At 44.0% G+C, this 27475-nt stretch overlaps 1 protein-coding gene across 2 annotated transcripts in view; it reads right to left on the bottom strand.

Moving 5' to 3' along the window:
- Positions 1-6754: 6754 nt before the first annotated feature.
- The window catches only part of RAP1GDS1 (Rap1 GTPase-GDP dissociation stimulator 1), a 191391-nt gene continuing 170670 nt past the window's right edge, over positions 6755-27475 (bottom strand). For both annotated transcript variants that reach the window (XM_040328113.1, XM_040328123.1), the window contains 5 exons: positions 25456-25581; positions 22980-23119; positions 20461-20587; positions 15259-15387; positions 6755-7368 (listed from right to left, as the gene is read on the bottom strand). In XM_040328113.1, coding sequence (XP_040184047.1) covers positions 7241-7368; positions 15259-15387; positions 20461-20587; positions 22980-23119; positions 25456-25581 — 650 coding nt within the window. In that variant the 3' untranslated portion in view covers positions 6755-7240. The remainder of the gene's footprint in view (positions 7369-15258; positions 15388-20460; positions 20588-22979; positions 23120-25455; positions 25582-27475) is intronic.

Here is a 27475-nt window from a genome sequence, read left to right as displayed (position 1 = left end):
ATCCAGGCACTGCTGTATACCACCTAACCTGCCACTACCACCTATCCAGGCACTACTGTATACCACCTAACCTGTCACTACCACCTAACCAGGCACTTCTGTATACCACCTAACCTGTCACTACCACCTAACCAGGCACTACTGTATATCACCTAACCTGGCACTACTGTATACCACCTAACCTGGGAATACTACCTAACCTGGCACTACCACCTATCCAGGCACTACTGTATACCACCTACCCTGCCACTACCACCTAACCTGCCACTACCACCTAACCTTCCACTTCCACCTATCCAGGCACTACTGTATACCACCTAACCTGCCACTACCAGCTAACCTGCCACTACTGTATACCACCTAACCTGGCACTACCACCTATCCAGGCACTACTGTATACCACCTAACCTGCCACTACCACCTAACTTGCCACTACCACCTAACCTGCCACTACTATATACCACCTAACCTGGCACTACTGTATACCACCTAACCTGACACTACCACCTAACCAAGCACTAATGTATACCACCTAACCTGGCACTACCACCTAACCAGGCACTGCTGTATACCACCTAACCTGGCACTACCACCTAACCTGGCACTACTGTATACCACCTAACCTGGCACTGCCACCTAACCTGACACTACCACCTAACCAGGCACTACTGTATGCCACCTAACCTGGCACTGCCACCTAGTCTGCCACTACTACCTAACCTGGAACTATTGTCAATCACCTAACCTGCCACTACCAGCTAACCAGTTAATTTTTGCTAATGCCATGTGGGTTAATTTTTACTAATGCCATGTGGGTTAATTTTTACTTATGCCATGTGGGTTAATTTTTACTAATGCCTTGTGGCCCACAAGGCATTAGTAAAAATCAACCCACATGGCATAAGTAAAAATTAACCCACATGCCTTAAGTAAAAATTAACCCACATGGCATGTGGGAGTCCGAGTTTACTAAATAAGAATTTACCTGGCGAGTAAAAATGCTGTCCCTCCCAGATTTGTAAGGGTTCCTACACCCATGAACGTGTTGTAAAATGAGAGTCACTGAAATGTAACCTCCAAATCCAATACCGCATTATATGGCTTTAATAACTAATAAAAAAACATTAGCAGGAGTAATTCATGTAAAAAGCTTTTCAGACACTAGAGGGCAGTCTTGTACTACAACTGATTCAACTTACTCCCCTAAAAAAATAAAAAGCAGAGCCAACGCCTGCCATTAAGGGATTACAGAGCCATTTAGGGATTAGAGGCCATAAAAGGACCATTAATGACCGTTTGCCATTAGGATACGAGTGAATTACAGATTACGTAAATACACATATCAAGTTGGGGACAAAGGTAGATGGTACACTGTAACTATTTGTATCACTTTACTAACAGTTAAAAGGGATATGTGAATAGTATGAAAGTAGAATTGTAAAGGCATACTTATGGAAATGTAGCCTACTATTTGGCTTTTTGTCAGAGAACAAGTCGCAGAGCTGACTGCGCTCCTGAGGTCCGATATTAGATGACAGCAGCTTCTCTCAACTAAGGTTCTATCAAACAATCTGCAATTGCTGCCGTATAAATATGTAACCACTGACCCCCAATAGGGACAATGGGGTTGATTTATTAAAACTGAAGAGTATATTAAATAATATGCAAAGTGGTTGGAGGGAAGCATCAGAATGCCAAAGATGTTTTTATTACAAATTAGGTGAGCAGACGGCAGTTCCTCTTTAAATTTATTTCAAGGGTTCTGCCATGTTAGAGAGAAAGGGCTGGATAACAGCATCATATAAGGTTTCATAGAGAAAAGTATTAAGGTAGATCTAAACCCCAATTTAAAACTGAACAGCAAGGAATAAATGCTGGGCAAACCAGTTTTACTTCCGATCCTACAGACTCTTCCATGTTGTAAGACTGATCCCCACAGGTTCTCCTCCCCTATGCTTTGATGGTTGGATGCCCTTGACATTACAAAGACCAAGGCAGAGCCCATAGTTCTGCACCTAGACATGAGGACGCCCTGGAATAGTCCACAGCCGGAACATAAGGTAGGGGTGTCTGACAGGAGAGCAGAGCATCAGGTACATAAAACTGCTTTTCCTGCCCTCCGAGGCCTAAAGGAGCATTTTTGGCCTGAACATTACACAAAACTCCCAAACATTATGTATGTTCTGAAAGCAGACACCCTAGAGCAGTGTTTCTCGACTCCAGTCCTCAAGGCACCCCAACAGGTCATGTTTTCAGGCTTTGCATTATTTTGCACAGGTGATTAGATCAGTTTCACTGCCTTAGTAATTACCACAGCCGTTTCATCTGAGGGAAATCCTTAAAACATGACCTGTTGGGGTGCCTTGAGGACTGGAGTTGAAAAACACTGCCCTAGAGCAAGGGTAGTGAATTAAAATTCAGGGAGGTCCGGTAACAAAATTATTTTTAACGGCCGAGGTCCAAATCACAAGTCTGTGCCATGAAAGATTGTACGTGTCTTTCCTTATCCGTTTCCTCCACAAACTCTGATAATACTCTGTAAATGTACCCAATGGTGTTCCCCCTTACATCAGGTGCCCCTACCAGCGTAATTACATTGGGTGCCCCCAACAGACTACCTCAAAAATTTAGTTGCCACCATTAGAGAATCCCCTTGTATCAGATGTACCCATCAGAATGCCCCCTTACATCAGGTATTTCCATCAGAGTGTACCCTTACATCAGATGTCCCCATTACAGTTCCCCCTTACATCACATGTCCATCAGAGTGTCCCTTAACATAATGTACCCATTAGCGTACCCCTTATTTTATGTTAAGGGACATGCTGATGGGCACATTTTGTTGTGCCCATCAAGAGTGCCCCTTAACATAAAATGTGCCCATCACAGTGCCCCATAAAATAATAAGGGGCATGCTGATGGGCACATTTTATGTTAAGGAGGCACATGGTGAACACATGTTAGTGGGGTACCCTAATGGGCACATATGTTAAGGAGGTACGCTGATGGGCACAAAAAAATGTGCCCATCAGTGTGCCCCTTAACAAAATATGCCCATCACCGTTCCTCTTAAATTCTGCCCCACAAACCTTTAGGGCAGGAATCCACACATTCGGCAAGTTGCAGTGGGTCAGAAGCTGCAAGTGAGAGCTGGGAGCAGCAGGGTGCGAGCAAGAGGAGCAGGAGACGGGGCACACACACGCAATGGCACTGGTTGCTGGGCGACCCGTGGTCCCAGCAAACCAATGACTGCTACTACACTGGCAGCCTAGGCAGGCTGGTGCAGGCTTCCATTTAGTGTCGGCTGCCCTAGAGAATAAAATAGTGGTAGTTCATTATCACAAAAGTCTAGGGCACAGGTGTCAAACACAAGGCCCGTGGGCCGAATCCGACCCTCCAGGCCATTTTATGTGGCCCTCGCACCTCCCCTGCAGCTGCAGGAGAGCTCCACCCCTCCTCTGGTCCTCCTCCAGACCCTGTACTTTCTGCTTTCAAGCAATGCATCCAGCTTCTTCCCAGCAGCAGTATAAGGAAAGGGGGGTGCACTGTGATGTAAGGGGGAGTGGGGGACTAAACTTCTGATGGTGGGGTGGCTCTTGACATCTAATATAAAAGGGGAGGAGATGCACTGGACATCTAAATATTACCATACAACCGGCCCTTTTGAGGGCAATCATAATGCTGATGCGGCCCACGATGAAAATTGAGTTTGACACCCCTGGTCTAGGGAATGCAAAATTTCTGTAAAAAACACACTAAAGTCAATATTTGGGCAAACAAACGCAATAAACGACCCAATTTGTTTTGTAAAATATAAGACAAGGTTGCACTGAGTAAATAGATACCCAACATGTCAAACCTTAAATTTGTGTGTGCCTGTGAAATGGTGACAAACTTCAGTACCCTACATTTTCTTTAGGTGACGCTTCAAAGGGTATTTTTTACATTGTGATGTTTTTTTTAGGCGATGTCTCCTGTGAGCTCCACTGAATTTTTTTGCAATGCAGAGCGGATTTCAAAACATCTTTTCCTGGGTAAGCTAGCCGAGGACATCGAGAGCTTGACCTGGAAGTGACGTCATACACGTCGCTTTCCAGGTCACAATAAAAAGGGGAGGAGAGCAGACATGTGTCTGCTTTTCCCCTCCCCCTCGGGCCCGCAGATGGGCAGGCGGAGCCCGGAAAACATGAATGGGTGTTGCGGCTTGAATGCTTTCACCTGACAAGCAGGCGTCTGCCTGTCAGTTTCTCACACAATCCGGAGGCTGCAGCCCCCAGATTGTGCGACACCCCCGGCTGTTTCTGCTAGTGACAACAGTGCGGTATGCCTGCACAATGGGTGTCACTATGGGCAAAACTGGCAAGGTAACAATGCAGGAGCACAAATGAGACCTAATAACAAATGTCCAAACAAGGACCTTCATAGCAGAATCACAAAGTATTATTTTAATGAAAGTTTCACATTTAAAACATGGTTTAAAATAACATTAACATTTTAACCACTTCAGCCCCAGAAGGCTTTTCCTTCTTAATGACCAGTTCTTTTTTTGCGATACGATATTGCGTCACTTTAACTGACAATTGCGCTTTTGTACGACGCTGTACCCAAAGTAAATTGAGTTCCTTTTTCCCCCCACAAATAGAGCTTTCTTTCAATTGCATTTGATCACCTCTGCAGTTTTTACTTTTTTTGCAATAAACAAAACAATTTTTTTTTACCTTTTGCTATAATAAATATCCCCAATTAAAAAAGAAGGCCAATATGTATTCTACATATTTTTGATTAAAAAAAAATCGCAATAAGCGTATATTGATTTGCGCAAAAGTTAGAGTATCTATAAAATAGGGGATAAATTTATGGCATTAATATTATTATTTTTTTTACTAGTAATGGCAGTGATCAGCGATTTTTAGCAGGACTGCGACATTGCGGCGGACAGATCGGACACTTTTTTGGAACCAATGACATTATTCAGTGATCACAGCTAAAAATTGCCACTGATCACTGTATAAGTGACATTGGCAGGGAAGGGGCTAACTCTAGGGGTGATCAAGGGGTTAAGCGTTCCCTAGGGAGGTATTTCTAACTGTGAGGGGAGTGGACTGACTGGGAGTACAGAGAGATCGCTCTTCCTAATCACGAAGGATTACACTGCACTCCCGATTCGTGCAAACGAGCCAACCTGCTGCAGTAGAACTGTGGCAGCTGGTCGGCAAGCGGTTAAAGTGTATATGAAATTTTAGTAAGTGGATTTAGATTTACTTTAAAGCAGATCTATACAGTATCTGAATAGAGCTCCACCTAAAAGGGAAAGCTTTGCTTGTTTTCTAAACCCCCCCTCCCCCCCGACTCATTTGGCACTTGTTGGGGGGGACCTGGTTTTGACAGGCACCCGCTCCCACTTCAGGGTCAGATTGCCATGGAGATCTACAAGTTTTGCCGGCCCCTCTCCTCCCCCTGCAGCCGTCAGATACACACAGGTCCCAGAAGACTGCGGGACCACTGAAAGTGCAGCGCGACTCGTGCATGCATGGTAGGAAACTGGCTGAGAAGAATCAGCTAGTGTGCTGAAATCACTGGATCCCAAGACAGGTAAGTGTTCTCATAATAAAAGTCAGCAGCTAAAGTATTCTTTGGGGGGAGATTGGAGCTCCACTTTAATTTATTTTTAGTATTGAACGCAAACACCCTCATCCATCCATGTCTCCATGCTTTATTTTGCTGAGAAATCACTTTGAAAAACACTCCCTAGTATTTCTGGCCCTGGCCCTCCTGAGTAAAGACATATTAATGCAGAATTTACTTCCTGAATTCTATCTGCCCTTAACTTAGGCATGCATGCAGGAGGGTGTACATAAAAGGCCCCCCCTGAAGACTCCTGCGATGTATGACATCATTTAGAAACCAGGAAGTAGCTGAAGAAATGGATGAAAAAAAAGTTTGAAACAAGAAGATATACTTTCCTTTCCATTTACTAATGCTAGCAGCATAAGGATTAAAAATAGTCAATGTTGATTCTACTTTAAGACGACATGTTATTTGATATTGTTATGCACACACAGACGCTGTGAGATGGTATTACCAGAGTGAGGTCAATAGATTAAGTGATGATGAGGTTACCAAACCCATGAGCCAGTTACAGAGGGTGTATAAAATATGGAAATGCTTGTTTACACACCGTGCTAGAGTTAGTATAAAAAAAAAAATGGACATTGTTATTTTATACATGTAAAGTAATGCCATTGGTGAATCATTGCCATATAAAATTGTTTTTGTATTTAAACCAGAGCAGCATTCGCAGCAAAATATCTTATAAATGAGATGTTAGGTTTTATGTGATGTGACCAAAACCATTGTCTCTCTCCTAACGGTATTATGCACGGGCCCATGCATGACCCTGGAGTTTCTTCTTTAGGCTGGGTTTACACTGCTCCAACGTGAAGGTTGTGTGACTTTGCCAGGCGACTTCAGGGAATGCCTGTGTAATCTTTCTGTAATGTCGGATCCAAATCACATTAAGTTGAGGACCCAACTTGGATGCGATTCAATTCTATGGGCTGAAATCAGACAGAAGTTGGACCAAAGTACTGCAGGAATCTTTTCCAAAGTCGGACCGACACGAGTCAGACAAGTTAAGACGGCTCTCATAGGGAAACCAGTGTGAACTGCCCCTTAGCCTTTAACATCCAGCTCTGTAAACTTAGAATAATAAAAAACAAGATCAACTAAAAGCAATAAATAAGACACAACAAAATAAGAGGGCACTGGTAGTTTTATTAGTGGACTCTGGGTATCGTATCACAAGATTAACAGCAACGAGCAAGACTAGTGAATGAGTAGCAATGGAGTTCCTTTCTAGCCTGCATCCAAAGCACCAAAAATTGAGCCGCTGTGACTACATGTGATAATCCAATTCCAAAAATAACTGGCTGTTTCCTGTATTGTCCATACTCTAGCAATACTCTATTGGGGTTGTATCACTTTACATTGGAGGACTACAACATGCACATACTTCCCTTGGAGGTAAGCAACGAGGATACAAGGGAAAAATTAATGAGAAGAAAATGGCTTTAGTTTTCATCTTTCTGTGCCTACGATTGTACAGGTACCTACAGCAGTTCATCGGTTTCTGTGGCAACATAGCACACATGCACAAGTGATACGGTTGGTGGGGAACATGGCCAGGGCAGAGCACAGAGACAATGAAATCTGCGGGATGGACAATTTGTGCAAACAAATCTCAGCTTTGTACAGTCAGTTTCTGCTCTGTTAGCGAGGCCTGCTGGGCCACCGTTTTGTTCTCATGGCTCCGTAATTTGGATACAACTTCAAGGAATGCCAGGCTTTGAACTTCCTTGTGAAGAGGCTCTGAAAAAATCAGCATGCAAACATCAGAGGTATGAAATATGACAGGATCTGAGACACAGTAAACATATTATTAACTGCAATAGAAGGACTGCTGTACAAGACCTAGCACTGCAAATGAATATAACATCCTTTGTGACAACTAGGCCATGTAGGGATTAACTCCTGAGATACAGGGATTTCCAGATTTCCCTATAAGTAAAATAAATATGGATTTATTTACATATAGGGGAACAGCACCTTCATCGCATGTAGCCATTTATGAATCATGGTGGGGGGGGGGGGGGCATGGTGAGTCTAGGGATACACAGTGACATAGCTACTGACTTAAAGCACGCTCCAGGCAGGGAAAAAAGTGAATTGAAAAATATACCCTTGCAATGCAGTCCCCCTCGCACACTGTAAGGGTTAAATGCTCATTAGGTCTAAGGGTAGAGAAAGAAGAGTTATAATTACCTTATTCTTTACTATGTCAGGCTTCCTCCATCTATGCAAATGGTTCACCAAAGCCCTTGCTGACAGCGGAATCATGTACAATGCAGGACCAATAGTCCTGCATTGTATACAAGGATGCCAAGGGTCCTTCCAATACTTGACGTGTTGGTTAAAAGTGTGCTGGTGGCTAGGGGAGCAATAAATAAGGCAAGTATTATAGCCTTCTTCTCTACCCCGATGCAAACTTTTCGCTGGGTCTCCCCTTGCTGGGCACTAACCCTTATCCTTTCCTTACTGTCACTGTGGACGCCATAAGCGGAGGGCCAGACACTGTATAGCCTATTAGGGGGGTCATAGGGACCTGGTCATGACCAAGCAGGGGATGTATGCAGAAGCATCTTCTGCTTGATGAACCAACCCCACTTCCTAAGCCACTAATGCGTTCAAACATTAAATTAGGGTAGGTCATTCTTTTGTCACATCTCTCAATAGTAAACCCAACTTACATTTATGACCTCATACTGCCTCTTGAATCCTCCACGGGCTCTAATTTTTTAATATTTTAGCTTACTATTAGAAAAGGGTGTTTGTATTATGTCTATATCATAAGCAGGTGTGCTACCGACAATAAATCCTTGCACTATATGAAGTACATTTTAAGTGGGTACTCAAGCTGCATTTTCTTTACTTTTAAGGATACAGTTAAAAAAAACGTTCTGACTTTAGAACCCACTTTATCTTAATGCATTCTTTGCATGCAGCTCCCAGCCCCCCTCCCCCTTTTTACTTGCCTGAGCTCAATCTCGATCCAGTGATGTGCACAAGAACAGATGATCTCTCTGGCCAAGTTGCGCTCTGTGTGTCAATGAACACGCAGAGTGGTGCTCGGGAGCAAGCATGCACGAGTGACCCTATAGCACTCCCTGGAGAGGGGAGAGGAGTATCCCAGACCCCAGAAGAGGAGGATAGGGGATGCTCTGTGCAAATCCATTGCACAGAGCAGGTAAGTATAATACGTTTATTTTAATTTTAAAAATAATCAAGCATTTACAATCACTTCAATGCTGCCCTCCAGGCCAGGCCAGTGCACACAACATATGATTTCCATGGATTCATACAGAGCCAGAGCTGGTAAACACTGCATTTTGTTCTGTACATGCCAGGTAGGAAAGATTGATTTTTAATTTTAAAGAGCACTTATCCTTGTATATAAGAGCCAAGAATAAAGCTCTCCAAGGCTGCCATAGTGATGCAGACCCTCAAGGAGTTCTGATTATGGCTGGATATGCTAAAAGACATTGTATTACGAGATTGAATTTAGCACCTTCAGCATGAATTCTGACATATACAATGTCTTCCCTTGCAACATGTGCAATATCAGCACCACCTGCACTGTAACAATAGCAACAGTTACTTCTTTCTGTAGCTAACAGTAACACAGGGAGCTATCCGTTTTAAAAAGTAGCACCACTATGATGAATATAAGAAAAGTTAAGTGTGAGTCATTCATTTAATATAACCATATAATAACCATTCTAAGAAAGAAAATGTATTTTAATCTTATAGGAGACTGATCTAGGTGGGCACTTATAATACAAGTAATGCTGATTATACATCAGACAGGAGGCTCATATCTTATGCATTATCTTTCTTTAATAATGCCCATAGCAGAAATACAGTAAACATTTATTGTAACTTAAAAAATTCAAAGAACTACCCTTCCCAGCAGTCCCTGGGCCAGTGTAGCCCCTCCCAGACCATAGCCTATATAAGGGACTGTCTGAGGTAACCTATTCCTCTTTCTTTCTGCTCATAGCCAGAACTCAGATAAGTACATTACTCTATGTTTATAATTTTTATGTAGGCTTGCTTGTTATTTGGTTATCAGCAGCCTTTTTAATTTGTGTAGATCCTAATGTCACATCGTCTTTCCACAGGGTGCTGGGGATCCCCCCCCCCTCCCACCCCGGCTTTTATTACAGCTACGGAGGTTTTTCCCTCCTCCGCTATTCCCTTCAACTTCCACCTGTATCTGTATATACCCTCTGATCCCCTCAGACCTTCATCTGTGTGTTGTTCTATCAACCTTCTGTCTTATGAAGCACAACTGATATTTCTAAAAATGATAAACGTTTAGTTTTTGCTGTATGCTTTTCCCACTTTGCTATCTGTGCCACCCGTTTTGTAGAGAACGCGTTTTCCTCTGATGTGTACATCTTTCAGTCATTGGGCTTCTTTATTTGTTTATTTTACAATATACCGCTGCTTTGCTTCTTTTGTTCCCCCCCGGTGCGCTCTGCACACTGCTCGTTTTCTGACTGGAGGTAGGACGGCGCCATTTTAACATCTCTGCGCCTTTTTTCCTACCTCCCTTCTTCTCCTTCTCCTCAGAGCGTCTCATCTCTGAGGGGGGCGTGGCGGTGAGGATCTCCCTACACCAATCACGCTATTGTCGCGAATCGACGGCGCCATTGCTGCGGACCTGTCCTGGGGACTCCATCCTCCGTGTGCTAGACCGTCTCTCCCCATCGCCGCCACGCCAGGGTGCGGGCGGCTGTATGGTTGGAACTCTGTGTAGATCTCACTGATCTATGCGAATCACGTTAGGCCCCGAGCCTCACGTCTAGCTCCCCTTGTGGTGGGGAATATCTCCCCTCATCTAACTTCTGTCACTCACACCTAGCTGGTGGGGAATTCCTCCCCTCCCCTGCTTCTGTCACTCCTTCACCTTCAGTTACATTAACATCAGTTCTTGTTCTGGGAATTTATTCCCCTGTAGTCTATTCTACATATAATGAATATATTAATACATGTAAATAAATAATACATTTAAATAATTATACGAATGAATAAATTATTGACTTATTAAATAAATATAAATAAATCAATGAACATAGATGTCTATAAATAAATAATTTATACAATCTATTTGATTGAATAAATAAATAAATATATAAATATATATAATAAACAAATTTTAAAATATAAACTATTAAACTATACTTTATATATAATTGAATAAATAAATACATATATATATATATATATAAATAAACAAATTATAACAATAATTGAATGAATTATAGAAATTACTATACAAGTTATAGTACATAACTTCCGTATCTTCCTGTGCTGCACGGCCGTGCTGTCCGCAGACAGCTGACTCTTCTCCTGTGGCTAGCGACAGATCCTTTACTCTCTACTGGTGCCACTGAAGTGGTGGACGCAGCCCTGGAAGGCCCTACCTACCTCAGTGCTGCACTGGTTCCTGAGCTGGTCGGTAGGTCCGACCAGACTACCAGGGCATCGGTTGTTCCAACCCACATGCACCCCTATGTCCGGATCTCCCGGCAAGGATATAACGCCCCTGAGTAGGGCATGGCGTCCCGTATGCGCCGTCACATTAATGTGGCCTCCGTCTCCCCGGCAGGGGAAGTAATTAACATGCCTCAGGCAGTACCCTCCCAGGACTGCCGACCCTCTGACTCCCCGGCAGGGGAAGTAAATAACATGCCCCAGGCAGTACCTTCCCAGGACTGCCGACCCACGGACTCCCCGGCAGGGGAAGTAAATAACATGCCCCAGGCAGTACCCTCCCAGGACTGCCGACCCATTGACTCCCCGACAGGGGAAGTAAATAACATACCCCAGGCAGTACCCTCCCAGGACTGCCGACCCTCTGACTCCCCGGCAGGGGAAGTAAATAACATGCCCCAGGCAGTACCTTCCCAGGACTGCCGACCCACGGACTCCCCGGCAGGGGAAGTAAATAACATGCCCCAGGCAGTACCCTCCCGGGCCTGCCGACCCACTGCCTTCCCAGACTCCAATCGACCCCCGAGCCTCGGGGAGATGCACATGCAGAGGCAGCGATCCGCTAGACGGACTGAGCCAGACTCCTCGTGGACTCTTCCAGAGTCGTCCGCGGAGTACGAGGCGGCTAACACCTTTGAGTCTGAGGATGACAATGATGATGATAATGATGATGATTATGTGAGCAGTGGGCACATGGCGCTCCATGACGACGCCAACCCTAGGTCCCAGGGTAAAACCTTATTGGACTCTTGTGGAGTACCATTTTTCGATCAGGAGGTAATTGGCCACCCACACTCCGGTGACTGGGCACCTCTACCTGAGGTGATCCAATAGATCGAATGCTGGACCCGGAGATCGATCGGTACGCTAACCGGACAAGTTGAGGGTGGAATACTCACCCTTCCATTACCAAATACGGTGGTGCTCACTCCAGAGGTGGATCCCATAATCATTCAGTATTCCAGGAAGGGAATAGAGAGGGCCTTTGGGACCTCACAGTACTGGGTCTTAGATCTCTGGACCTATCACCTAACCCTACGCCTTAGTGAGCAGGCTACCGCCTCTGTAAGCCGGTTGACCTAGCACAATGGGATCACGCTAATTGATGATATCTTTAAGACGGTAGGACAAATGGAGTTATATTACCAGGCGTATACCTGGTTCACCATCCCATTCGGTTTTTCAAACCTAAACACCGTCCTAATGGACAACAGGTTGCTAGACCTTGGACCAAACAGCCGATAGTAGAGATGGACCCGCTCTCTTTGAACTTCCTCAACAACATCTTCCCGATCAGGAAGAAGAAAGGCGGTTTTTCGTCCGGTGGGAGCTTGAGAAATCTCACCAACTTACTGCCCTGTGGAACAAGGGTGAGGTTGAACATCTACTTGAACGACCTACTTCTAATGGCTGGTTCCCCTCGCCTAGCGAGCGAACACGCCTCCTGGATGGTCGGATCGCTTCGCGATCTGGGACTCCTCATAGATCATGAACACCTATTATCTCCCTATTTCAGGAGATAGAGTTTTTGGGGTTCTTGGTGGACACCAACCTAGCGATCCTTCGGCTACCCATACCCAATTAGCCGCCATCCGCAAAGACATCAGTATCATGCTGGGCAGCAGCGGGTGTTCTTACGCGGACTGACTCGCTTAGTCGGCCTGTTCCCGGTGTCAATCCAGGCCACTCTCCAGCCCCTCTTCACTGTCGAACCCTCCAGAGACTCAAAACTCTACATCTTCGCTAGGGGCTTCGCTATACAAACTAAGTGAAGCCATGGTGGACCTACGGTAGTGGTTACGTCATGCCGTCAAACGGAACGGCGAGACATTTTCAACTCCTCACCGGATTTCGTCATAGGGTCGGATACCAGCCGCCTCGGCTGGGGTGCTCGGTGCAGTCCCTCGTCCTCCGGTAGGACGTGGTCCGCAGAGAACCCTCGGCTGCACATCAACACGTACACCCCTGACAGCCTTTTTTGCCATCGGAAGTCTGTTGCCACGCACGTCCATCTGCTGTGTGCTATTGCGTTCGGACAACGTACCCGCAGTCCGGTACGTCGATCGCTTGGTGGGCCCCTGATCCAGAATCCTAGCGGATCTAGTAAGACTTCGGGCACTTCTGCCTGGAATGCAACATCGTCCCGATTGCGGGATATGCCACAGACTATCCCTATAGGGTGGCAGATTGGATTCTCGTTACCTGACCGATTCCAACGATTGGCGACCGCACCGGTCAGGGTCCCTGATCCTCGCTCACTTTGCGGATCCTTCTCTATGAACCTGTTCGTTCCCCGTATCAGCCACCAGTTTCCGCGCTCTTACAACCAGAGGCCGGATCCGGAGGCGCACCATGTGTTCCCGGTGACCCTCAGGGTCCTCCTTCACTTAGCGAGCCGGAGGGCATCAGTCGTGCGGTTCACTCCGTGGTGGCCGACGCAACCATGGTTTCCCCTCCTTCTGAGGATGACGGTGGAACTCCCCAGGTTGTTTCCTCATTCCCCCCACCTCCTCGCTGGTCCGAACGGGGATCTGCACCCTCTACTCACGAAGCACATCCTACCTCTCCTCACATGGTTAGTATCGGGGTTCCGGTCGCAGACTACGACCTTTCGGGAACAGCTAGGGATTCCCTGCCTTGGACTGGGCCCCAGGACTAGATCAGCATCTCGATCTACCTGGGGACTCTGGGTTACTTGGTGTGATCAACGACGGGTCGACCCCGTTCAAGCGCCAGGGTCTGTAATAGCCAATTATCGGGCGGACTCTTTGGATCCGTTGGTGTGTCAATTTTGAAGGCGTTAAGTTTAAATCGCCCAATGTACCAGCACACTTGGGATTTTTCCAAGGTCATGATCATGTTCTCGGGCTGGGGGACGTTGACACTCTGTTTTGAGGTTACTGTCTTTCGAGCTTACTGTCTTCTTGTGTCTGATTTCCATCATCGTGGGTCAGACGTCAAGGCTTTGGACATATCCAGGCGTCATTCCTCGCCTCAGAGACTCAAGTCTTTTTCCGTCGTGCGTTGGACCAGACGGTACTTCGATCGGTTTTTCTACCCGTTCTTTCCCGCACATCCACAACTGTATGTGGTCCGCTGTCTACAGACTTATATGTCCTTGACAGCCTCGCTGCGATCTTCGCAAGTCTTTCAACTCCTCGTTTCCTACGTTAATCCTCTCTTCCCGGTTTCCTCTGTGACTTACTATAGCGGCGGACTGTTGTCAGCGACCGCTTTTCCGCCAATCCCGCTTTGAACAGGAGGTACACATATCTATGTCAGTGTTGTGGATTATTTTGATTGTTATTGGTCATATGCATTGTTATAGCTTTGAACTTGCATAAGATATGAGCCTCCTGTCTGATGTATAATTCGAGATTTTCCTAGCTTGTGACGGAAAATATTAATTATATGAAGACAGGAGGCGAGTATCTTCCCTCCCAACCCAACCCTGTCACGAGGTTGTCTCTCTCTCGTTCTAGACTGATGAACCACGCACCCTGCAAGTCGGAGGCTGGTACGCCCCGGGAGTTCGTTTTCACTATCCCCGTTGGGATTGCTGTCCGTTTCGATCCATGGGTTTAGTTCACCGCAGATGTAGGTTCCTACTGCGTTCCAGATCCGGAGTCGGGATGCCGTTGACTGAATCCGTTGGTCCATGTTCCTGAGGACAACTGACCGGTCGGCTCCGAATGGTTTGGGTTTCCTATAGTCCCCGTTGGGATGAAGCTGGTCCGGATGAAGTTGGTCCGTGTTGGCCTTGTCCTTTCGTTTCCTCCAGATTCGGATGTTGTGTTCCGGTCGGAAGGTTCCCGGCAGCCGCGGAGATGTCTAATTGGACTTTCGGTTCCTGTTTACACTAATTCGCATGAAGAAAGAGGAATAGGTTACCTCAGACAGTCCCTTATATAGGCTATGGTCTGGGAGGGGCTACACTGGCCCAGGGACTGCTGGGAAGGGTAGTTCTTTGAATTTTTTAAGTTACAATAAATGTTTACTGTATTTCTGCTATGGGCATTATTAAAGAAAGATAATGCATAAGATACTCGCCTCCTGTCTTCATATAATTAATATTTTCCGTCACAAGCTAGGAAAATCTCGAATTATAATGCAAGCATTGTCAGAATAACATCCATTACTTACCAGAACCCATAACTGCACAAATCAAAACCATAGAATTGTACTTGATCTCTGGTGCACTTCTGTCATCTGATAACAGTCTGTGAAGAACTTGGACCAACTGTGCACTTTCTAGGTGACATTCAGCTGATTCTAAAAGACAAGCAAGGGAGGAGTGTGTTAAATGCGTGCTGTCCATTATTCCAGATGGAAGTACCTATATGATGTATACAAATCTTTTGAAAACATAACCTACAGTACTGTGAAAATGTCTTCGGCAAGTGTGAAAAAATGCTGTATATTAGGAATGCTTTCAGAAATAGAAGTGTTAATAGTTCATTTTTTTATCAATTAACAAAATGGAAAGTAAACAAACAGAAAATAAATCCAAATCTAAGCAATATTTGGTGTGACCACCCTTTGCTTTCACAACAGCATCAATTCTTCAAAGACTGCGTGCAAGTGTACTTAGAAGGAACTCAGCAGGTTGGTTGTTCCAAACATCCTGGAGATGAAAATATTAAGAACATTGGATGTATGTTTGAGGTCTTTGCCCTGCAGTAGAATACATTTGGGGGCAATCACATGTCTTCCTGATGGATCTTCCTGTATTTCTCAGCATCTCTGAAAATGCAGTTGGAGATTTGGTCAGGATCAATGGTGTCCTCAATGCTGAGAAATACAGGAAGATATTTATCCATCATGCCATATCATCAGGGAGGCATGTGATTGGCCTCAAATATATTTTGCAGCAGGACAATTCACAGCTTCCTGTCTCTATACAGACATAGAGCCCGACCTGGCCACACCCCCTCTCTCGAAAATAACAGATGGCCAAGACACTCTTGGACATCGCTGGACAGGGAGGGACCTCAAATGTTAGGGGGGCTACTGCACACAGAAGGCCTTTACAACTCCTTTAAGAATGATCTTCAGCGTGAAAAAGAATAAGGAGTCCTGGAAGTGATGGTTTGGCCCCCACAGAGCCCAGATGAATTATACCTCCACCAAACCTTGCACTTGGCACAATGCAGTCGGGCAAATACTGTTCTCCTGGCAACCACCAAACCCATACACATCCATCAGATCACCAGAGAAGTGTGATTTGTCACTCCAGAGAACACATTTCCACTGCTTTACACCACTGTATCCAATGTTTTGCCTTGCACTTGGTGATTGTAAGGCTTGGATGCAGCTGACCGGCCATGGAAACCCATTCAATGAAGCTCTCTATGCACTGTTTTTGTGCTAATCTGAAGGCCACTCAAAGTTTGGAGGTCTATAGCTATTGACTCTGCAGACAGATGGCGACTTCTGCGCACTGTGAGTTTCAGAATGAGCTGACCCCGCTCTGTCATTTTACGTGGCCCAGCACTTCATGGCTCAGTTGCTGCTGTTCCCAGTTGCTTCCACTTTGTTATAATACCACTAACAGTTGACCAAGGAATATTTAGTAGCAGGAACATTTCATAGATGGCACAGGTGTCAACCTATCATGGTACCGCACTTGAATTCACGGAGCTCCTGAGAGCAACCCATTCTTTCACAAATGTTTCTAAAAGCAGTCTGCATGCCTGGGTGTTTGATTCCATACATCTGTGGCCATAGAGGTGATTGGAACACCTGAATCTAATGATTTGGAGGGTAGTCTCAATACTTTTGGCAATTATAGTGTATTTCCTGATCTGTATTCGGAAGAAACCAAACTTGTTCTTCTGAGAAGATCTTTGCAAAGGGACTATTGACCATACATACTAATGGGATCATCCTCGCGCCCCCACGAAGTATAGGCCTTCCATACTTTAAACACTTCCTGCCCAACATATAGCAGAATGGTGGCCGGAAAGTGGTTGCATTATCCTGACTGGACGTCATATGACGTCCAACAGGATAAGTCACGGGGGCGTGCAACGCAGCGATCGTGGTGGGTCAGTCTGACACACCGCATCTTCGATTCCTGTAATGAGCACAAAATAGGCTCTTTACCATGTAATGAGCTGTGTCCAATGGACACAGCTCATCACATGGTAATGAGGAAGTGCCGTTGATTGTCTTTTCCTCTACTCGCCCTGACAAGGCATTATTAGAAGAGAGCCGATCCGCTGCTCTCCTGACAGGTGGGTGGGTCTGTGCTGATAATCAGTGCAGACCCATTGAGGGTGCCCACCAGGGATGCCAATCAGTGCCCATTGAAATGCAAATCTGCAGTGCCTCCTAATCAGTGCTGCCTATCATGCCATCAGTGCAAGCTGTCAGTGCTGCATATCAGTCCCACCTATCACTGTCCATCAGTGCTGCATATAAGTGCCCATCAGTGCAGCCTCATCAGTGCCCCTCAGTGCAGCCTCATCAGTGCCCCTCAGTGAAGGAGAAAATGTACCCATTTACAAAGTTGTATAACAGAAACAAAGAAAAACTTTTTTTCTTTCAAAATTGTCTCTTTATTTGTAGCGCAAAAAATTGAAAACCCAGTGGTGATCAAATACCACCAAAAGAAAGCTCTATTTGTGGGGAAAAAAATATAAAAATGTTGTATGGGTACAACATCGCATGACTACGCAATTGTCGTTCAAAATGCGAAAGCACTGAAAACTGGCCTGGGCAGGATGGGGGGGAAGTGCACTGCATAGAAGTGGTTAAGCACACTAGGATTTAAATTCCACTTTTGACAATGAATAAGTGGAAACCATTTGTACACTTGCACATAAATGCTCTATCAGCACCTCACCCCAGGAAATAGCTTACAGACGTCTTTCAAGGGGATTAAACCCAAACCCCATCTCTGTTTATACTAAAAATGTAATATTTAAATATTGAAAGTGCAAAGTGTCTTCCCCATCTGAGCACTGAAGGGCCACAGGTGCAGCGCACCAAAAGGGAAGTAAAACTCATTAACTTTTTCATAACTGGACGTCACTGAATCCTAGATGCCCACACCAAATTTAGCAATGCCAGTATGCAGCGCTTAACTTGATAATAGCTCTATAACAAATGTGTCCACCTAAATCATTGTTTCATGTATATACTCACACAGTGCCTTGAAAAAGGTTTCATACACCTGGAATACATAAATGTATTCTATTGGGATTTTATTTGATAGACCAACAAGTGAAAGGAAAATGATGAAATTTCAAAATTGTGTACAGATATCTGAAAAGTGTGGCGTGTATTCAGCCCCCTTTACTCTGATACCCCTAACTACAATCTAGTTGACCAATTACCTTCAGAAGCCACCTAATTAGTAAATAAAGTCCACCTGTGTGTAATTTAATCTCAGTAGAAATACAGCTGTTCTGTGAAGCCCTCAAGTTTGTTAGAGAACCTTGATGAACAATATACTCACACTAGATTGTCAAAAATATTGAGACGCTTGCCTTTACACGCACATGAACTTTATTGGCATCCCAGTCTTAGTCCATAGGGTCCAATATGGAGTTGGCCCACCCTTTGCAGCTATAACAGCGTCAACTATTCTGGGAAGGCCGTTCACAAGGTTTTAGACGTGTGTCTATGGGAATGTTTGACCCTTCTTCCAGAAGCGCATTTGTAAGGTCAGTCACTGATGTGGATGAGAAGGCCTGGCTCGCAGTCTCCACTCTAATTCATACCAAAGGTGTTCTATCAGGTTGAGGTCAGGACTCTGTACAGGCCATTCAAGTTCCTCCACCCCAAAGTTGCTCTTCCATGCCTTGTGGACCTTGCTTCCGGTCCAGCATCAGTGCCTGATCTGACAAATGCTCTTCTGGAATAATGGTCAAACATTCCCATACACACTAAACCTTGTGGACAGCCTTCCCAGAAGAGTTAAAGCCGTCATAGCTGCAAAGGGTGGGCCAACTCAATATTGAACCCTACGGAATAAGACACCATTAAAAGTTAAAGTGTTTTTTTTTTTTTTTACAATTTTGCTTTTAAGTATTTATAACAATGTTTCCCTTTTTTAAATCAACCCTGTGGGGGGCTTTGGCGAGATGTCAGGGGTCTAAGCATTGATTAAACCTTGATTATATTTTTCACCACACACTTATTTTTTCTATCTCTACAAGGACAGAGGAAAATACAATGCATCTGTCTTGTCCATTCACAGAGACAGAAAACACTGGGGCCGGCTTAACAGTGACCAGTAATCAGAGGCTATCACAGTGATCAGATGAACCCAGAATCAGACGTTTCGGATCCCGATCGTTAAAACGGGGCTCTCGATTAGACCCCCATCTCTGTGCTGGGTGTGCACTGTTCGTTGTGCTCCCAGCACAAAGGGAGATATTTAAATATGCGGCGCCCCACAGGAAAAAGCCAAATCCAATGAGGTTGCATACGATCAGCATGAAGGGGTTAATATAAATTACTGGCTTATGCTTTTTTTATTTAAATCTAACCACGAACAAAACAGTTTGACACAAATATGTGTTTTATACCAACGGCCTCATTGTGAGCTGGGCCGTATGATGTAAAATCTGGGCACATTTCCTGGGTTGTATGACCCTACACACGTGTTGGCATATGTTTTGTTCACAAACCCATGTGATCAGTATGACTAGCTGTTATACTGATCACATGAGCGTGAACCAATCTGAAGGTTTCTAATCATTAGTCTGAGGCCTCGTACACACGACAGAGTTTCTCGGCAGAATTCGGCGAGAAACTCGGTCAGAGCCTGATTCTGCCGAGAAACTCTGTCGTGTGTACACTTTCGGCCCGATGGAGCCGCCGAGGAACTCGTCGAGAAAATAGAGAACATGTTCTCTATTTTCTCGTTGTTCTATGGGAGCTCTCGGCCCGCCGAGCTCCTCGGCGGCTTCAGGGCTGAACTGGCCGAGGAACTCGATGTGTTTGGCACGTCGAGTTCCTCGGCCGTGTGTACGAGGCCTGAGACCAGCGCTGTCTTAAAACTAGGAGCTGCAGTTCCAAACAGAAATCAATAAATTAACATTTCCCTAATATATAAATCGTACTGGATTATATTCATGGCATTGAGAATGATAAGGGGGTGAAGCGAGGCAGGAGAGTTATTGTATATTCTTGACACAGTATACCTTTAAGATTACAGCTAGCAGTCTGATCATTGCAATTAAGAAATATAAATCCAACATTACACAGACTCTTAAAGTAACACTTGTGTATCTCACTTCATTCATATGTCGCTGATCACAAACTAAACTAATTATTTCAATGCACTAGCGGAAAGTTAATAAGAAAAAGGAATACATCCTTTAAAATACTTACGTAAATCTAATGCGGCTATTAATCCCAAGGCAACAAGTGCTTCGTTTTGCATTATTACATGTTCGCTGGTTGCCATGGTGACTAAGTGCTTGATGCCTCCACTTTCAACAATGGTTCTAATTACATCCTATGGAAGAGAGAAATCAAGCAATAAAAGAAAACAGATTTGCATGAAATTGCTATCCCATCCGTATACAGTACAAAGTATCCAGTGGTCCAAGTTACTTTTTTTTATTTTGAAAACACATATTACATACATAATATGGTCTTCGAATATCCTGGGCAGCTTGTAGAGTCATTAGGTCCATTAAACCCTAAAGTCCCACTGTCCAACATTTTAAGAGGCAATTATAGCCAATACCCATTAAATCTTCCAAAAAAAATCTTCTCATTTAAAACTAATAGAAAGAAAAGGACTGCCTATTATGGGATAAGGCAGATTCCTGATCAGTGCTGTATGTGTCTGTGGTAAGTTATGTGTGTAGCTGCTTTTCACACAGTCATCTCATGATGTTGCCAAAGATATGTCATTAAAAAAAAAACGATTAACAACATTCACAGCTCAGCAAATAACATGCAGTGACATATTTATCTTGTTATTCGTGTTGCAGGTTATTGCACTGTGTCATCACTTACCCCAGGATGTTCTAGCAGACCAAATGATGTATGTGGTGTGAAAAAATGTCCATTCAAACAGCGTATAATTGAAATCTGCATAGATTGTGCTTACTTCCAGTGAAAACAAACAACTTGTAGATCGAGAAGTGTAAGCAGCTAAAGTTGCATGCAGATCTGGGCAATTTCTGGAAAATTTAAACTTGGCCATGCCCCCCTCATTTCTCTATCAGTAGGGTTTTTACATTACAGCAGGGGTGGGCAACTGCGGCCCTCCAGCTATTGCTGAACTACAAGTGCCATCATGTCTCTGGGTGCCACATGTGTAACTGTTGGACTGTGGGACATGTAGTTCCACAACAGCTGCAGTTGCCCACCCTTGCATTACAGGATCTGATCTATATGGAGGCATATATGAAGCTAGTTTTCACAGTTACCGGCTCCAATTTCCACTTGGATCGCCTAATTAGATGCCATTCAATGCATACTAGCACATTATGCTTTTACTTTGCAGGTAAGAAAAAAAAACAAAAAGCAGCAGAGTGTACTTTCTCTTTAATGATGTCAACTTAATAGTAAAAATGCATACAAGTCTCTCAAATAATATTTTTTCTTAAATGGCCATAGTATATTTTACAAATTAGGTTTTTAAAATAAAAATTACTACTGTATTAATAAAACTCAGCATTTGTGGTCGTCACAGATACACAATTGTTATCCTTGTAACCAACAGACCACCAAAGTGAACAGTGGTAGCTCCAGGAAGCTTAGAACGGAAGTATGGAAGTTGTTAGGAAAAAGGAAACTCTCATTATGAAATTATTGCAGTGTTTATTATTGCACATAACAGGAAGACCGACACATTTTCCTGTAATGCTGGGTTGTTCACATGGCTATGCAGAAGAGCAGTTTATTAGGTACAATGGTAGGTTAATTTGAAAAATAAATGATCATTTATTGCCCATTCAGGGAACGGCAGTCCCGCTTCCCCCAATCACTTTATCCTCACCTCTCCAGTGCTCCCCCGCAATGTATTTCTCCTACACCATTAAAATACCTGACGTCAGAGCTTATGGGATGTAGGGACCTCAACCCCCTTGTCCTATCACAGAGCTCAGGCCCAAAAAAAACATCATGCCTCTTATTAAATACCTTTGACCTTCTACTTTCGAAAAAAAGGGATCATTTGTGGGATATTTGTACTGTCCTGGCATTTTCACGCCTCAAGAAACGAGATAGGCCATCAGTACTGATCGATTTTCATATTATATATATATATATATATATATATATATATATATATATATATATAAAAACATAAGAGAGATATATATATATTTTTATGTATGTACACACACACACACACACACACATATACATTATATACAATATATATATATATATATATATATATATATATATATATATATATATATATATATATATATACACACACACACACACATACACACACACACCCTAGTTTGTGGACTTTCCTACAGACTAAATAATATACACTGACTTGGGTTATTTTCAAAGAAATGTAAGAGTATAATATTGGCCTACATTTATAAAGAAGAGAAACATGCATTTATTTTCATTTTTTTTTTTCTATTTAGCAAAAAAACAAAAAAACAGTGGCGATTAAATACCAAAAGACAGCTCTAGTTGTATGGAAAAAAAAGTCATATGTGTACAGTGTTGCATGACCGCGCAATTCTCATTCAAAGTGTGACAGCACGGAAAGCTGGCTTGGGCAAAAAAGGGGGTGAAAGTGCCTGGTATTGAAGTGGCTAATCTAATGAATCTGCATGTACAATTGGTGTACACAGTGTTACAATAGTGTATACACAAAGAGGGCAAGATTATTATTTCTACTATATATAATATGATAGGAAACAGACCTTTGATTTGCTGTGCCGTATGAGAGCTGAAAGCAGCCTGTTGGACTCGCCCATAACTCCAGCATGGTCCTTGGCTTCACACCATTCTACGAGGCGCTCAACTAGTTCAATGTTCTTCCCCAACTGTTCAGCGGCCTCAGCTGCAGGAAGATGCACACATTATCATTCTTATACAGGGTACTCAGTTGATCTTTTTGTGCTGAATATAATGTGGATTTCAGAAAAAAAAAAAACCTCATGCAACAATACAAATATTTTTACATCCTTAGGCCCCTTTTACACGGGGCAGTCCGTTTTTAGGGAATCCGCTTACTCTGTGGGGATTGATCTGTTGATCTCCGCTGAGCAGGCGTATGACAAGTCCGTCTTCACTCACTGTGCCGAGATGGGCCTGTCAGAGCCCCGCTATCCTCTATGGGAGATCGGATGAAAACGTATCCACCTGTCCGTTTGGTCTCCATCCGTCTGGATTTGGCAGACTGGATGTCAGCGCTGACATCAGTCACTCCACAGAAGTGAATAGAGCGTCCAATCAGGTCCGCCTGGAAAACTGATAGGCAGACCCGATCGGACAGCATGTGTGAAAAGGGCCTTTCTGTGTTATACTTTCCGTGACCAGATTTACCAAATATTTTTGTAGATTCTTCTCTCTGGTGAAGTGTGTTAAACTGTACATTCACCTACCTGGCTAAATAAATTCTGTGATAAAATCAATTACAGGACAAGCCACCTAAAGATTGTGGAGTGGTGGAACAATAACCATAGCAGTAATAAAGCATACTAATTGTGTTCCATTAATAAGCAGGTAAGGCCCATCACCGACGGGGGCAGCCTCACTGGCTATTAGGAAACCAGCTTAGATTTGTTTACAAAGTGTTAGATTTACCTTAGAACAGCATACTCAGTATTAGACCTCCCTGGCTGTTTCTGAACATTTCAGAATATATATGATTACGATAATACCTCAAAGTCTCAGAACTTTATTCACATTGACACCAAGATCTTCAAACCGTGTTTCCCCGAAAATAAGACCTACCCCGATAATAAGACCTAGCAGGATTTTAGGGGAGGGCTGCAATATAAGCCCTACCCTGAAATAAGCCCTAGTTTGAAGTGGTTGTAAACTGCTAGAATTCTCACTAATGCAGTGTTGTATAATGTGGAAGGTGTGTGTGCTTGCTGTGGTCTGCTTTAATCAGGTACCTTCTTTTAGTGCCGCTATATAATCTCCAGCTGCTCTCCCCTTCACTTCTTCTGGCTGTCAGTGGGGGATCTCGACCCCTCCTTTATTTGCATTGCTCTGAGCGGACCACGGAAGCGCTGCTTAGCCAATCTTCACTGCTCTCCCATTATCTTCTCCTGGCTGCTAGAGGGGGATCTTGACCCCCCCTGCCTCTGCATTGCTCAGTGCGGCCAATGAAAGCGCCGTTCATCTGACCTCTGCTGCCCTCCCCTTCTCCTGACTGTCAGTGGGGGATCTTCACCCCCCCTCTCTCTGCATTGCTCGGAGCAGGTCATGGAAAGTGCCGTTCATCTTCACTGCTCTCACCTTCTCTTCTGCTCCTATCAGCGGGGATGATCTCGGCCCCCCTTCTGCAGTGCTCAGTGCAAGGAAGACCGTTCAGGCGAGTCATGGAAGCGTCAAGCAATGCTATAGGAAGGTGAGACATACACCTTTTGGATTGTATATTGCTGTGGTGGCAAGGATCCTGGCAGTTTACAAGAACTTTTGCTATTATTAACACTTGGCACATTGCATGGCAAGCCCTACCCCGAAAATAAGCCCTACTGTGTTTTTGGTGGCCAAAATTAATATAAGACCCGGGCTTATTTTCGGGGGATACACGGTAGAACTGACAGGTGCATTTAAAGTTCACCCTTATTAACATGTTACACGATACAACCGTAATTAGGGTGTAATATCTAACACGTAACTATGCACCAGTCCCTGTATCTCACGATACCCTCTCCCCATGACAGCGGGCGTGAGATCCTCTCCCCGCCTTTACAATTTAAAAAAAAGCGGGGCTCTGCCCACACAGCTGCGTTATTTATTCACAGGAACCAGTGAATGAATAAACTACATCTTCCATATGCCACTGTGGCCAACTGCTTGCAATTTTCAAGGAACTTTGAGGACGCTGGTGAACGCTCTTGTAGTTATTGACACTTCCTACAGCTTTCAAACAGAAATCCCATACAGAGACATGGGCAAAAAGCTGTAGGCAGTCTCTGGAGGAGCCTGACATTGAACCCATAATCTGCTGATTGCAGGTGCAATGCTCTGTAGGCTCAGGAGGAAAAAATAAATACAAAAATTTAAATTTTTTTACCTGCAAAAACAGTTAAACTTTAAGCAGGCTTTAAAACAAAAACACAGGCATAACATCTAACATCTTTGAAAGTCTTTAATACCTCAGCAGCTGATAAAGAATCAAATAAAAGTTAGTTTCTTCCTTGCACATCATCCTTTTACCTTGAGCATCTATTAACATCCGCAGTGTTCCCAATAGTTTAAACTGGACTGGAGGCATTTCAGACTTCAGAAACTTCAGCACTTCCTCTGCTACTCCAGCTGAAAGCATTTTTGCTTTATTGATAACTGTAAAGGAGGAAAAAACAAAAACATAAAAGAAAGCCTTTTGTGGATGTGTGTCTAGATGCAGGTAGAAAAACGTCACTGAATCAGCACTGGTTCAACCCTTTAAAAGAAAGAACTGTTGCAATTATGAATCACAATACCAGGCTAATTTGCATTCAGTATCAGAACCAATTTTCTTCTTTACGTGTCCCACCTCCCGCCAAGTCTTAGAATACAACACTCACACACAAAGTGCTTTGATACTTCTGGGTGCAGAGCAGAACTGCCTACATAATGCTAACTGAGATTTCACTTTTCCTTCCCTTGTCAGTAAGTATTTATCTAAGATCATGGAGATAGGAAAACATTAGTAAGAACAGAAATGTGAAAGTCTTTACATTTTGCAGAACTTTATCGGGACACATTTTACTTTTCCGGAGAGGACGTCTTGAAGAACCCGTAGATATGAGACGAGATGAGATGATATTGTTTAATCCAAGATTAAGCAATATTACCACAGCCTTCCTTCAGCTATTGGTGGAAAAAGTGACTGGATAGGTTAGAAAATCTTACCCCTCCCTGCTACACTGGGTTGCCAACACTTCACAACGGATAAACTCAAAAGCTAGTCAACGTTGGTGTTAAGAGGCACACTGGGGTTGATTTACTACAACTGGAGAGTGCAAAATCTGGTGCAGCTCTGCATATAAACCAATCAGCTTCCAGGTTTTATTGTCAAATGGCAATTTAACAAGCTGAAGTTGGGACCCGATTGGCTACCATGCACACCTGCAACAGATATTGCACTATTCGGTTTTAGTAAATCAACCCCACTGTCGCGCACATTTTGGGGGGTAGCCAGCCCACACCAGCAGAACTGACCACTTTCTATTATTATGGGCTCCTTTTAAGACAGATGAAATGTGTTTGCTGTGAGCCTGCAAGACATTTCCCTGCACTTTTAGCAGGATACTACTTAAAGGGTAAGTTTATCTTTTACCAAAAAATGAAATGGTGAACACCAAGTATCCTGGACACCCTTCCTGTACCAAATTCACATAGTGGCCGTTATGCCCTGTGCTGCCAGTTCCTACACTGCAATACATAGCCCTGGAATGAGTATCCATCATAATGTTCGCAATGGCAAGGGCTCATGGATCAGCAGGGCCACATAACAAATGAAAACTGCATCTTTCTTCTGGGACACCTTGCTGGAAGAAGAACCCTCAGATAAGCGTTTTATTGGCCAGAGACTAAAAAAAGGGATTTTTAATACAGCTTACCTGTAAAATCCTTTTCTTGGAGTACATCACGGGACACAGAGCGGCATATTCATTACTATATGGGTTATATGGAGTACCTTCAGGTGTTGACACTGGCAATCTCAAACAGGAAATGCCCCTCCCTATATAACCCCCTCCCATAGGAGGAGTACCTCAGTTTTGTAGCAAGCAGTATGCCTCCCAAAATGGTCCCCAAAAAGAGGGGTGGGAGCTCTGTGTCCCGTGATGTACTCCAAGAAAAGGATTTTACAGGTAAGCTGTATTAAAAATCCCTTTTTCTTTATCGTACATCACGGGACACAGAGCGGCATATTCATTACTATATGGGATGTCCCAAAGCAATGCTCACAATGAGGGGAGGGAGAACATCTCCAAGACAAAAGGATTTAATTCAGAGAAATACTCAAATCATAATAAATCCAACTTAGTTGAGAAAAATAATCTTAAATTTTAAATTTAACTCAAAAAAGAGGAGCCCCCGGAATCCGAGGGTCTCAAACTGCAGCCTGCAGCACTGCCTGCCCAAAGGCTGTATCAGACCTCCTTCTTACGTCCAACTGGTAGAATTTTGTAAACGTGTGGACAGAAGACCAGGTTGCCGCCTTGCAAACTTGAGCCATAGAGATCTGGTG

The sequence above is a fragment of the Rana temporaria genome, chromosome 1 (assembly GCF_905171775.1).
Source record: "Rana temporaria chromosome 1, aRanTem1.1, whole genome shotgun sequence".
Classification (NCBI taxonomy): Eukaryota; Metazoa; Chordata; class Amphibia; order Anura; family Ranidae; genus Rana; species Rana temporaria.
The sequence above is the reverse complement of the archived record's forward strand: the minus strand, read 5'-3'. Positions and strand labels throughout refer to the sequence as shown.